General features: G+C 38.5%; 1 protein-coding gene across 1 annotated transcript in view; it reads left to right on the top strand.

Annotated features, from left to right (window-relative positions):
* Nucleotides 1-1,625: 1,625 nt before the first annotated feature.
* Nucleotides 1,626-15,129, top strand: part of CFAP91 (cilia and flagella associated protein 91) — a 97,003-nt gene continuing 83,499 nt past the window's right edge. Inside the window, exons 1-5 of the mRNA XM_026494163.4 lie at nt 1,626-1,839; nt 7,625-7,701; nt 8,216-8,373; nt 9,162-9,245; nt 10,546-10,602. Coding sequence (XP_026349948.2) covers nt 1,716-1,839; nt 7,625-7,701; nt 8,216-8,373; nt 9,162-9,245; nt 10,546-10,602 — 500 coding nt within the window. The 5' untranslated portion in view covers nt 1,626-1,715. The remainder of the gene's footprint in view (nt 1,840-7,624; nt 7,702-8,215; nt 8,374-9,161; nt 9,246-10,545; nt 10,603-15,129) is intronic.

Raw genomic sequence — 15,129 nt, 5'->3', positions numbered from 1 at the left:
GATTTGAGGAAACTACCTAAAGGTAGTAAAGTTAGCACCGAATCTTCAAGGATACCTAAATTAGTTGGGATGCATAAATAGGAAAAGGCATTTTAGGCAAAGAAATCAGCTCAAACAAGGGCTAGGGAGTGACAAAGCATATGGCTGGTTTGCAAAACCCCCAAGAAGTTTAGGAGTAAACAAAACCAGGAGTATGTGCGGAAAGAGGTGTAGACAGCCAGGACGCTTATTCAATAAGTGTCTATGGATCACATCAAAAGGACAAAGAAGTCAACTCTAAGATGTGCCACTAGCCTAACGGGATCATTTGAGTATCATAAATAACAATAATGGATTAAAACACATCAGCTTTGTAAAATGTATGCATTCCTAATGATACTAAACAAACAAAACCTTACTGGTTAACACTGGAGATTGCTAGGGCACCAATTCATTACTCTGAAATTTTATAATTAAAATGAAAAACCACAACATTTATCCAGTCTTTCTTCTAGGATACAGGTATTTCAGGATAACCAATGAGTTGGTGAAAGTTTTTTTTTTTTTTTTTTTTTTTGAGATTTTATTTATTTATTTGAGAGAGAGAGAGAGCACTGGCTGGATGAGGGGCAGAGGGAGAAGCTGACTCCCGGTTGAGCAGGGAGTCCAATCCAGGACTTGATCCAAGGACTCCAGGATCGTGACCTGAGCTGAAGGCAGACCCTTCCACTGAGCCACCCAGGCCCCTCAAAAAAAATTTTTTTTATAGAAGAATCCCAGGTAATAAAATCCTTGAAAGTATTAGAAATCTACTGTTAAAAGACTTAAGAGCTATACCAAAATGCAATGTGAAGGTTTTTTTTTTTTTTTTAATCTTTTGATAGGAAAAAAAACTATTAAATGACGTTTCGGCTTTAACAAGGTTAATTCGAATAGGCACTGAGTATTAGATGACATGAAGGAATTATTGTTAGATGTGATAATGGTGAAGTTAAAAAAAATCCGTATCAGTTTGAGATGCACATTAATTTAAGGGTAAAATAATGTCTGGGATATGTTTCAAAATACTCAAGCACAGAGCGTGGGAGGGGATGAAACTAGATACAAAATGTTAATTGTTGATTCTTGGTGGTGGGTACGTGAGGGTTATTAAAAATGGATTCACTTTTGCCTATGTTTAAAATCTTCTTTAATAGCTTTAAAAAGCAGAACAAGTCCCGCGGAAAGGGGATGTCCAAAATGAAAGACCCCCAATTATTCTAGAAGGTTCTGAGACTTCCCGGGGATTTCCGAAAGAGCTGAGAACTGTAATTGCCAAATCGCTGCTGGATTTGAGCAGCAGACACCGGCTCTCCGGGAGCCGACCCAGGGTGGGCGGCTGAAGGCGCACGGCAGTTTTGGGAGTGTAGTGGGAAGCGAGGACGTCTTACCCCACCCCAGCAGCCTCCCCTCCTCAAGCCTGCCCTTCTTTTCGATCTTTCTTCCCTCGAGCCCCACACGCCCCTCACGCACTGCGGAGCTTCTCTTTACCCGCCAAATCCTTCCTCTCCACAGCCTAGCCGCACCCCGCCCTTTTCCTGACCCTATTTGTCCTCTCCCACGCCAGCCCCGCCCCTTCCGTTTCAAGCCCCGCCCCTTATACCGGCACTTGGGAGAAGGTTACCATAGCCACGGTGCACACTGCAGCTAGGCGTCCCTAGTTGGTCCCCGGCTGGCCGGAGAGAAGAGGCGACACCATGAGCCATGTGGTGACTATTGAGGAGCCCCAGGCCAACCCGCAGGTGTCTCAGACCCGGTGCGGGGTGAGGTCTGGGGCCCGGGGCAACGTCTCCTCCAGTCGACCGTATGATTTTCTGTACGGTAAGGGTGGCACCAGACCTCCCTCCGGGGTTTTTGACTCCTGGGCTAGGTGGGCTTCGGGACGGTGGCAGGGCCAGGGGCGCGGTGAACGGAACACGAGCCTCAGGACGGATCCCTTGTCCGCGGTTATCCTTTGTTGGGTGGGAGCAGCTCCGAGCTCCCCAGGTGGCGGTGCTCTCCGCGCGCGTCGGAAGCCCGAGGTGCGCTCAGCGTCTCCGAACACGGCGCGGGATCGCCTTACTGTTCGCCACCGTCTTTTCCTGATCATTTGCACAGCCTTAAGCAGTCTTCCTGAAACCTGTTACCGGTGTTTTCTTATCCAGAAAAGTATGCAATGATTTGCAGACTTGGAGATTCCCTCAACATTCCCACGTTCAAACTGTGTAAAGTGCCCAACAAAAAAGACCTTCCCGCTCCCATTACCTGGGCAACTCCAAATTTGGCTTTGTAGATAAAGAAGTGGCAGTTTATCTCACCTTTGTTTTCAGTTTTGTTTTATTTTTTAACTTATTGTTACGCATCAAAGCATTGCTTATAAACTAGGTCCACTGGATTCTTTGGGATCAATAAAGGCAGGCCCAGTCTGTTTTAATGCCCTGCTTGTCTGTTTATTTCTGTCTCTTTTACTGGACCTGAAGTTCCTTGAGTTCTTTAGGTACTTGTTTTATACAGTTTTGCAGCCTTCTCAGCGCCTATTCCAGTGTGGATACATATGCTAGGTACTTCATAAATGTTTACTGGATTTTGAGTTTACTATTATAAGAATTTTAATCAGTTAAGCATGATTTTTTTTTTCTAATTTTGCCCTCATCAGTCTCATGCTCTTCACCTGAACCTTGCATTGCTTTTAACCATGTGGTATCTTCTCTAGGATTCCCAGGATCATCTGGGGATTGGATGGGAGTCCACAGGTTACCCATTTCCTGGTGTAGAGGCTATGTAATGATTGCTTACTTATTATGACCCATGGTTTTCTTTTTTCACTCTTGGCTTCATCTTGTAAAATAAGTCAGGTAAACTGTGTTTACCATCACTGTGTTTGTTTCAAAGTTAATTTGGGAATTGGATAGACCTCTTCAGTAAAGACAGGCAAAGAATTTATCAAGCTTCTTGTCTCTTTTATCATTAAAAATCTCTCTCTCTCTCTCTCTCTCTTTCTTTTTTTTTTTGCAGAGAGATTGCTAAATGTTTCCATGTTCTTTCAAGGAACAGAAACTTAATCAAAATAGAACAAATAAAGTTTGGATTGTCCCAATAAAACAGGCAGTCTCACAGCTATCAGTGGACAGGAAGCATAGTATAGCCAGGAAAAAGTAGAATCAAGTCAGGGAAGGTCAGAACTAAGATGTGGGGCCCTTCTGTGTGATTTCTTGGCCCTTATGGTTTTTTGCATTGTGTAGGCTGTCAGATTTAGCAAGTAAAAATACAGGATGCACAGTTAAATTTGAATTTAAAATAAATAGCGAATAATATTTTAGTATAAATTTTTAGCCCCATGCAATATTTGGGGTCTATTTATATAAAAAGTTATTCATTGCCTATATGAAATTTAAATTTAACTGGGCACCCTATATTTTATCTGGCAACTCTAACCCTTGCTTTTTGCTGCACATATGTTTCCTTCTTCCATCTAACAGAAAGCCACTTCTTTATGGATTTCTCTTACTCTGACTGGGACTGGGGTGACAGTCTACATGACCTCTCATCCTAAAGCTTATCACCAATCGTATAGAGTCCTCGTGTATCTTAGCTGAAAATTGAGGAGAGAAATAAGATAGGTTGTTGACAAGCCAGTGAATTGACTGGCTTGGGTCCGATTTCCACCCTCCATCCTGACAAAACTGTGGTGGGGTCAGTGTGGTGGTCAGTGGTGCACGCATGAACACCTTTCCAGCTTTTTCACACTTCCCCCACCCCCACCCCTCAAACCCAGTGGGCTTTTCCCAGAATTAATTGTCTGCAAGGCTTTTGCTCCTCTAAGAAGCTTTGGGCATCTTCATTAAATGTAATCTTTACTCTTCTGATCACTCTAGCAATTAAGATGAATTCAGATACCTTACATTTTTTTGGTACTTTAGGTTAACATCATTTTCTTAATAGATTTTACCTCATTTATATACCATTTTGTATTTTACTCAGTCTTTTGGTGAATGCTTTGTATCTCCCAAGCGCCTCTCGAAGTGACCGCCGTATGTTGTCACTTTCCTGAGTCTGTACATTGGTTAGTAGCTACACTGCTGATAATGAAAGCCTTTGAAATATATGGTATAGTTTTCCTAGTTTCCAAAAATGTTTTCAAAATGCTTTCTAGGTTTACCATAAGCTCTTTCCTCTTTTCTTTTTACCCAGAATATGCAATTATTATACTTTTGCCGAAAAGTAATCCTTCTGTTTTGGGGCTTAATGCACTTCCTCTCTCTCATGATTACTTGGTTGTGACAACTTCCTAGGCTTGCTAGAACAGTTTCTACAGTATGGGCACATTGGCTGAAGGGCTTTCTCATGGTTTCCGTGGGAAACTCTCACCCATAAAATTCATGGGGTTTCAATAATTTTAGGCCTGGAAGCCAGAAGGATCAGAGTTGAAATTCGAACTGTCAGTAAGTGGCTAACTTCTTGAAGCCTCAGTTTCCTCCCCTATGAAAAGAAGGCCTAGTGCCTACCTCATTGGGTTTTTGTGAGGATTGAATGGAATATTGCACATAAAGCACTTAATACCTGTCTAGGAATAAGCAGGTGATACCTGGTGAGTCGTATTACCTGGGCATCTCAGAGGTCCTTATATTGCCTTTTGAGCACTGATTATGATCACAGTTGTAGGGTATGTTGCAGAATGTGTAGTCCTAAGTCACACAGTATTGTGTCATTATCTTCTATAGGCGGCAGGAATGTTTCTATAGATAGCCTGTCTTTGTACGCCTTATGGGAAGAAGAGAATGGTTTATAATTTATTATTCAGATTTAGGGGAAATGCAGCCTAAACTCATTTAAGATGAACAACACAGTTGGAACTGTAGACCCAGTAACATCTTTTAAATTACTTAAGAGTATGAATAGAAATTTTCCTTTGGGGGCGCCTGGGTGGCTCAGTCAGTTAAGCCTCTGCCTTCAGCTCTGCTTCTCCCTCTCCCTGCCTCTCCCCCTGCTTACACTCTCTCTCTCTAATAAATAATCTTTAAAAAAATTTCCCTTTGTCCCATACTATTCCCAATATATCTGACATGTTGAAGCTATAGCCGTCTTCCCTTTAAACAGGTGCATTCATTCAGCCTTTAATTCACTAGCCTGTAATTTGGGGCCACAAAATCTGGCCCCATCATTCTTAATCAGCCCAGTTTCATCACTTCTCAACTTGAATCATAGGTGTGAATTTGGGTGCTGCTGCTAAAGAAGAGTGTATCTAAAAGTGATGATTCCCAAATTCACATCACTGGTCCAGACTTCTCTCCCGAACTCTGGATTCTTATATCAAATTGCCTACTTCATTTCTCCACTTGGACATATAATAGACACCTAGGGCATGCTTTTCATGTTTTCCCTACAAACCTGCTCCACCACAGGCTTTCCTGTGTCAGTTGATACCAACTGCATGCTTTAGTTGCTAAGTCCAAAAATCCTGGAACCATCATTGTCTTGTCTCTCTCTCTCTCTGACACACACCATTCCAATCCATTAATAAGTCCTCTCTGTCCCACCTTAAAAATATATCTAGAATCCTGCCCCAATTTGTCACTTCCGTTGCCATCACTATCATCTCTTCTCTAGGCTCACTGTATGAGCCTCCTAATAGGTCTCCCTGTCTTTTCCATTGTTTCCATGCAGTCTGTTCTTTACTGGGCAGCCACACATGAGTGAGTGGGCAGAGGGGCAGAGGAGCAGACGGGAAGGGGAGAGGGAATGGGGGAGAATCCCAAGCAAACTCCACGCTGAGCACAGAGCCCTATGCGGGGCTCAGTCCCACAACGCTGAGATCATGACCTGAGCTGAAACCAGGAGTTGGATGCTTAACCAACTGAGCCACCCAGGAGCCCCTACAGTGAACATTTTAAAATGTAAGTCAGATTTTGTCACATCTTGTCTCAAAATCTTGCAACGGTTTCCCAGCTCAGATTAAAAACCAAAGTCTTTTCAGTGGTCCACAAAGCCCCATGTGATCTAGGCTCCTGGTAACTTGCCTGACCTTTTATCTACCATATTTTGCCTCTCACTCTTTCAATCCTGTTGGTCTCTGCTGTTCTTCAAACATGTCAGGCATGCTGCCATCCTAGAGCCTTTGCTCTAGCTATTTCCTCTGCTTCAAATGCTCTTCCTTCAGATGACTGTGTAATTAACTCTCCACTTGCAAGTCTCCTTAAATGTCACCCCTTGGGGTGCCTGAGTGGCTCAGTCAGGTTAACTGTCTGCCTTCCGCTCAGGTCATGATCCCAGGGTCCTGGGATCGAGCCCCACCTCGGACTCCCTGCTCAGTAGGTAGCCTGCTTCTCCCTCTCCCTCTGCTGCTCCCCCTGCTTTCTCTCTCTGTCTTTCTTTCTCTCCCTCTGTGTCAAATAAATAAATAAAATCTTAAAAAAAAAAGTCACCCCTCAATGAGGCCTGGCCTGCCCTGACTACCCTGTGTAAAATTGCAACCCAATCTCCCTTACCTGCTCTTTCCCCACTTTTTTTAGTAGCACTTACTATCCTCTAACATATTATATAATATGCTAATTTGTTGTGTTGTTTATTGTCTCTCTCATGAAGTCAGGGATCTTTATCTTTTTCTCGATATGTTCCAGGCACCTTGAACATAGTAACCTGTCAATAAATCTTTCTTGAGTGAAAGAGAACTGAACCTCTTGTAGTTTTTCAACCTTGGGGAGAATATTAAATGTCTGCATCCAATATACTATTTTTGTTGGGTAACTGAGGAATTATTAGACTCTAGGAATTGACTCACATTATCTAAATTAAATTAAATTTAAATTACTTGTAAATCACAATAACAATTATTAATTTCTGTGAAGAAATATGTTGCCAAGTCATCTATACTAGTTGGTCAGGGTATTTGTTTCTCAAGAGATATCTATTTCGGAAATCAAGTCGCTATCTGGAGGTTGCTTATGAATTTAATATATTGTTTAATTTTAAGGGATGGTATAATCAATCATAAATATTCTTCATTGCCTTAAAGATATACCTAATAAGCCCATACTTACAATAATAGGGCATTCTTTTGTTGAACTTTGGAGAAAAAACAGTCCCATCATCAACATCCTTCTAAATTTAAGGAGTGAATTATAGCTGATTTTATTTATTTATTATTAGAGAATGACATTTTCTTACTATGTTTATCAATTCTGAGGTGACATATTGTTAAGAGTGTGTATATTTCCCTTGTACTGAATATGGGAGGTAGTGCCCCAATGTGTTATTTTTTTCACTTGCAAATGGGTGTAGTTAGTGTATATAGGGTTTCTCATCTTAGAGTATTTCCTGGGCTACCCAGACCCAGAAAGTGGTTTGTTCATAGGAGAGAAAAGACGGTGTGTTTAGGCCCTGGTGCTTGAGAACATATCAGGCCTACTTCGTGCCTTCCAATTCGATAACCTGACTTTGGAATACACAGAGGAAACTGCATCTTACAGACTCTCACTGGTGGTAGATTAACAGGGCAATGAGCTGTCGTAGAGTTAGGCAATATCTAAATCTTGTAATTTGTTTTCCAATTAAGAAGTAACATTATTTTGTCATTATTCTCAGTCTAGATATATTCCGTTCCTTGTACCACTTATTGTTTATTTTGCAGATCCATTGTTTATTGTGTCAAGTGAGAAAGACCACACACAGGCAAATATCCAAGCTAACCTGATTCGAAAGAGACTGGTAGGTCTAATTCAATTACTAAGGTAGCCTAATGAACTTGAACCATCTAGTTTTGCTAACCACGCTAATCAGATCGACTAATCATGAGATCTCCAGTGGATTTTATATTCTGCAGGAATTACTCTGCCATGATTACTAGGGCATAAGACATCTCGATACTTGTAGCCCAGTGTGGAGATTAATTAACTAATAGTGAATAAAGGACTCATTATAACCTAATTTATTTCAGTGGGAAACGTTATATATGCCTGTGTTAAAAGAATTCAAGTAGTACAAAAACATATATAGTATGAAACAAATTCTAACCCTCAGCCCCCTTCTCATAATCATCCATTATCATCAGTTTCTTGGGTATCTTTCTAGAGATATTCTATGCATGTACAATTACCCTTCTTTCTATGCTACATACACTGGTTTGTACCTTTCAAAATTTACAGTAATAAATAAAATGCTCTAGAACATCTGATGGTAAAATTTTGTCCTTTTCCTCCCTATCTCCCTGTCCTAATATTAGAGAAAAGTTCCCAGGTTTAGAGCCATGTTCAGTAATCTGATCCATTACCCAAGATATTCTCTGTATCGGAGCAAGGCAGACCCTGTCCCACCATTCATCTGCCGGGAATGGAAAGGACAGGAGGAGAAACACAGAGAAGCCCTCGGGCAGCTTGCCATGTAAGTGTCAGGTAGCTTCAGCTGCTACGCATGTTTGTAATGAAAGCATTTTTCTTCTTAAGATTTTTTATTCTGCATTTTTTTAAAAGTACAATTGCGATGTTACACCTAGATCAATTGACCCCAAATTCTCTCTCTTAAACCCTCTAACCAAAACGGGCCTGATTCAGGGGCAATGGTTATGGGTTTATAGGTTAGTAGATATTCTCAGAAGCTTGGAGTGAATACATATATTAAATGACAGTTTGCCACCAAACGTAGAGGTAGAGGTGATTGAATCTGTTTCTTTGATCCATCTTAGAAATTGCAGCTATACCCTTCTGCTAGTATCTAAATATATATGCATATATATTTGGAGATTTGCAGCCAAAGCACCTTCAGAGACAAGTCTCTTGCATTCTTTATTCTTTTAATTATTTACAAGTCATGCCTAGTAAATTAAAAGAAAAAAGCTACCTTTCAGCTTGGACATAAAAAGTTGTCTCTTGAAACTCTGTTATTCCAATGTACTATTAATTGAAAGTGTGCATTTTTGTAGGTGAGATTTCATAAATCTACTCTTTTCTTACTCTTACTTCCTGTTGTTAGCTCCTGGTTTCCTGGCTCAGGGAAACTAATTATTATCTAGTCTGAGATGTAGGTCAGTCAGGTGCATGTTATAGAAGACTTGGCTCTCAGTCTCAGATACCCTGTGCATCTCCTACTTTATAGACATAAAAATATGAAATATAAATTATATTTGGAAATGACATGTTAGACTTTAATAATGTTTTCCTGCTTCATTTTAGAACTGATACATCTTTTCAGATGGCTAAAGAGGCTTATGAAGATCCTGAAATTACTGGCCGGAATCGCTATAAATATTTTGAAAGGTAAAAAGTAATTACTAATGAAAATGAGCCCTGATATTATTTTTATCTTTATGATAATATCTTTGTGATAATGATAGCAGCTATCAGTTTTGAGTGCATGCAGTGTGTCAGGTACCAGTTTAAGTGCTTTATATATATAATCAATTTTTTTTAGATTTTGTTTTTAAAATAAAAATTTAAATTTTAATATTTAATTTAAATTTAATAAAAATTTATTTTTAAAATAAAAATAACATGGGGGTCAAACTCACAACCCTGAGATCAAGAATTGCATGCTCTACCAAGTCAGCCACCGAGGTGCCCCTATATAATCAATTTTTACAACAGAAATGTAGAATAAGATCTATTATCCCTATTTATCAGTAAGGAAGCTGAGACCAAGAGAAGAAAAATAAATTGCTTGAAGCCTCTTAAGTTGGCTAGTGGCAGATCTGGGATTCTAGCTAAATCTGCCTAACTTCAGAGATGCTAGTTGTAAATAAGAATGTATATTTGAGAACAAAATGTCATCAAATCAAATGAGATACAGCAGAGACATCGTGACAGTTGTAGCACATGAGAAATTGTTACAAGCAGACAAATAGGCGACATTCACTGTGTTTGTGTGAATATTGCCAAAACCAACACGGTCGAAAGTTTCACTTTGCTTCATTTGTGATCAATACTCATGTGATAGTCATATAGTCAGATTAGAATAAAATGAGGATCTCCCTATAGGTCTTGTGTGGTTAGAAAAATGGTCTCGATGCCATATGTACATAAGCTTCCATGAGAAAGGAAATTTGTAATCCACATTGTTGTTTGTGAGCAACTTCCTTAGAGAAGTTTTATAATGCTGACTTTTTAGAGAACTGTTAAATTGTCAACATAGTATACTCAACTCCTAAACTTTATGGGGGTAGTTTTTAAAACTAAATCATTGAGAATTTCAGAATGTCTCAGGGAACTGTAGAAGTTGCTGGGAGCTCATGACCCGCTGAAGCCCAGGCATGAGGCCCTGCTTTTGAAAGTGTGACTTGTTTACCATCTGCAGGCAAAATATTGGAATGGTTGGTACAAATGCAGGTTCATTAGCACGACCTTAAATCTACTGGGTCTCCTGGGCTAGACTTGGTAATTTGCGTTTTAAACAAAAATCTCCCCACTCTCCAGTGATTTTGTGTTTGTCCAGGTTTGAGGATTACCAATATGGGATATTCAAGCTCACTGATTTTAAGGGACTACTATGAGGGTTGGAATAAAGCCCAGAGAGCACACAATGTAAAAATCCCACACGTTTGTGTTCTTCTTTCTTCACCAGGCCTTTCCTTCCATTTCATCAACAGATGCCATTCAATGTTGTTTTTGCAGCAACCAAGTAAGTAACCATTATTTTACAACTTTTTTTTCTAGTTATTATTTGTTCCCATATTTGTTTCCAGAAGATAGTTCTCTAAATCAACATTTTTCAAATTCTGGATCACAAATCATTAGAAAGTCATGACATATTTTAGTGGGTCATGAACAGCATTTTAGAAAATGAAATAGAAAATAACCAAAAGCATGAGATACATTGAGGGTAAATTGTCTTTTTGCTAATAACTTCTGTTATTAGCAAATATGTTATAACAAATATGTTATTAACATATATATATGTTCATATGTAATGATTATAATGTAAAATGTTTTTCTTATTATGCATTATGGTAAAAAGAAAAGTTAAAAAATGCTTTAAATATCCTCTTTTGCTTCCCTGAAACACATAGTTATTTGGCAACAGCTCTTCAACAATTTTATCGAGAAAACTAATCAGTTATGAAATAGTTTTTGAGTACTGGAATTTCATAATTTAATAATCATCTAATCTACACAAGGTAATTTAATATACAAAGATCAATAGAACATGGTTTCTGTCCCACAGAGGAGTGGACCAAGGTGAGAGAGAAGTAAAGAACATCCCCGAATCTGGGATGAATGTGCAGTTCTCCAGTCTTGTTTAGGGCTATACTGTTTCCTGTGTCAGTATAACTTAATGTGTGTATAAGAGAAAAAAATGAAATGATCAGGAAAAGAAACCTTTTTTAAGGTCTCGGATTTCTGAGCAGAAATTTAGATAGGGCTTGGCTTTCAAACAAGCATTTAAAGGGTACCCTAATGATACAGCATTTTATGAATAGAATATATGTTATCAAATGTCTGTAATCCTTAAGATAAGTGCCTGTTATGATCCAATTCTCTGATAATTTATTGATTCATTTTTAAAGATTATTTATTTATTAATGCATGAGCAGGGCGGCGGTGGAGGGTGCGGGGTGTGCAGACTCTCCACTGAGCAGGGAGCCTGACACGGGGCTCAATCCCAAGATCACGATCTGAGCTGAAGGCTGACGCTTAACCGACTGAGCCACCCAGGCAGCCCTCTCCTCTGATTTTTTAAGACTATGTGTGGATACCTTTGGCTCTTATATAGATGGAGAATAGATTTCTTGCCCTCCCCCCAAAGAGAGCAACTTTGTGTGGTGTCACTTTACTCGGGGACAGCTGCAGCCTTGTTTTCAGTGAAATGCTCTGTATGAGAAAAGGGGAACATATGAGATTGGTAGATCCCTATAGATACCTTTGATAATTCTTTAAAAGCAGGCTTACTGGATCACCCACTTTGGAGCTAATAATTACATCAGGTCTAAAAGTTGTTTAATTGTGGGGAGTTCCAAGGTCTACAGTGATGAACACTAAGCCTCTTCTTCTCTAAATGTGATATGAGAGATTCCCTATAAGAATTAAACCATAACAGTTGACATCTTAGATACTCTCTGTCTTTCTTAGAAGTTTTTAAAGAATTAGTCAGTATTCCTGAATGAAGTCAACTCTGGAATTCCGGCAGGGTTGAATTTCTGAGCAGTGAGGATAATCCACTTTATGTTAGCAGGGATAGACTTGTCTGGGGACCAGCTGGCCTTCTCCAGCCATACCCTTTCATGGTTAGCTGTTGGAGTCTTTCCTTTGGATTCATGTAAGCATCTTGGTGAAAAGGATAAAAAGTTAGTACTTTTAAAAAGTTCAGTGGTGGTTTTTAGTTCCACATGTAAGGAGCTTGGCAGTTGCTAACAACACGTAAAAAGCTGAACAAACTGAAAAAGCAACAACTTTTCTTGGATCTGTAAGAAAGGGGAGGATTCAGGGCAAACTGCTTCCCTAAGATTAGAGAGTCAGGTTACAAGAAGGTATGGCTTCCCAGAATCCCAGAGATTCATGAGTGGAAACCACTCCAGAAACCAAGTCCAGGTAAGAAAACCTGAACAATAATTGAAGAATTGCTGGAGGCTCTGAAAATTAAAATTCTAGAGGGACCTAGTCATTGAGGCTCCCACAATTTTGTGAGATTTACCTCCAGGATCTCAACTAGGTTCTCACAGTAAATATTGGAAAAATATCCCCTCGTGCTTCTGGTAGGGGGAGTGGAAAGGGAACCATTTTGAAATATGCGAGAGCACTGTTCTTAACAAGGTCAGCTATAAGGAGAAACTAGATAATCAGAGCCTAACCTGCTGGCTATTATTAGAGCCTAACTGACCTGGGGGAAGGAAAATGTACAATTCTAGCCTCCTCTAGCCATCCTGCCTCACCTGGGCGGGGGGAGAAAAAACTGAGAAACACTTAAGAAATTCACAGTCCATATGCATAGGCTCACCAAAAGACTGAGACATAATCATAGGACAATAGAACACTTATCTTCCCCCTCCTCCCCACCTCACCAACACATTACTAAAGGCCTATTTACTGTAGTTCTTCTTACCCAGTACATTATGTGTAGCAGTTAAGAAATAAATTAAAAGGCATACTGAAAGGCAAAAAACACAATTTGAAGAGACAGCATAAGCATTAGAACCAGACATGGCAGATAAATTATCAGATCAGGAATTCGAAACAACTATGATTAATATGCTAAGGGACTTTAATGGATAAAGGGGATAGCATGCAAGATCAGATAGACAATGTAAGCAGAGAAAAGGAAATCTTAACTAAAAAAAATGCTAAAATAAAAAATGCTGTAACAGAAATGAGGAATGCCGTTAGTGGGCTCATTAGGACGCTGGACACAGCTTAAGAAAGAATTTTGGAGCTAGAAGATATAACTACAGAAAGCTATAAAACTGGAAAACAGAATAAAGACACAAACACTGAAAAAAGGAACAGAATATCCAAGAACTGTGGACAACTACAAAAATATAATAAATGTGTAATGGAAATACCAGATGAAGAAAGAGAGAAAGGAACAGAAGGCATATTTGAAACAATAATGACTGAGGATTTCCCCAAATTAATGTCAGACACTGAACTACAGAGTTAAGAAGCCCAGAGAACACCAAGCAGGATAAATGCCAAAAGAGTACACTGAGGCATATCATATTCAAACTAAAGAAAATCAAGATAAAGAAGACATTTTGACAGAATCTAGAGGACAAAAATACCTTACTTCTAGAGGAACAAAGATGAGAATTACTTCTGACTTCTCAGAAATCATGTGAGCAAGAAAGAAGTGAAAATTTAAAGTGTTGAGAGAAAAAAAAATCAACCTAGAATTCTGTATCCTATGAAATTACCTTCAAAAGTGAAGGAGAAATAAAAACTTTTTCAGACAAACAAAAATTGAGGAAATCTGTTGCCATTAGACCTGCCTTACAAGAAATGTTTAAAGAAGTTCTTTAGAGAAAAGGAAAATAATAAAGGTCAGAAGCTTGAATCTGCATAAAGAAAAGATGGAATAAATGAAGGTAAAATGAAAAGTTTTATTTTTTTAATGCAGCAGTTGACTGTTCAAAATGATAGCAACAATGTGTTTGGAAACATATATACAGTTGATACACACAGAGTTGACTCTTGAAAATATGGGAGTTAGGGGCACTCATCCTCACATATTAGAAAATCCATGCATAATTTTGACTCCCTCAAAACTTAACTTACTCGTAGCCTACTGTTGACTGGAAGCCTTACCAATAATATAAACAGTTGATTAACACATACATGTTTTGTATGTTACTATATTTATATACTATATTTTTTTACAATACAGTAAGCTAGAGAAAAAATGTTAAGAAAATCATAAGAGAAAATACATTTACAGCACTGTACTGTATTTATGAAAAAAATCCATGTATAGGTGAATCCATGCAATTAAAACCTGTGTTGTTCAAGGGTCAACTCTGTGTGTGTGTGTGTGTGTGTGTGTGTGTGTGTGTATGTATGCTTATGTATGCTTATATATAAGTAAAATGAATGACAGCAATGATAAAGAGATGGAAGGGAAGAATTAGGATTTTTTTGTTATTATATAAGGTAGGTACACTACCCATGAAGCAATACAGTGTTATTTGAAAGTGGACTTGGATTAGTTTTGAATGCATATTGCAAGCTCTGGAGCAACAATTAAAAAAAGCAAAAAAGGAAGTGTAACTGATAATACTTAATAACTGATAATACTTAAAAAAAGATAAAATGAAATTATATAAAATGTTCAACTAAAACCACAAAAAGCAGAAAAATGGTAGAAGAAAAAATAGAAACAAAAAACAAGGACAACAAATAGAAAATGGTAACAAATATAGTAGACATTAATCCAAATATATCAATAATCACTTTGACCATCAGTGGTCTAAATGTACCAATTAAAAGACAGATACAGTCAAGATAGATCAAAAAAACAAGAACCAACTATACTTTGTCAATAAGAAATCCACCTTATTTTTTTTATTAAGTTTTTAAATTTTATTTCCAGTATAGTTAACATACAATGTTATATTAGTTTCAGGTGTACAATATAGTGATTCAACAGTTTTATACATTACTCATCGTTCAGCATGATAAATTTACAGTTTAACCCCCAATCACCTATTTCACCCATCCC

Source organism: Ursus arctos, unplaced genomic scaffold (assembly GCF_023065955.2).
Source record: "Ursus arctos isolate Adak ecotype North America unplaced genomic scaffold, UrsArc2.0 scaffold_4, whole genome shotgun sequence".
Classification (NCBI taxonomy): domain Eukaryota; kingdom Metazoa; phylum Chordata; class Mammalia; order Carnivora; family Ursidae; genus Ursus; species Ursus arctos.
This window is presented reverse-complemented; position numbering and strand designations above follow the sequence as displayed.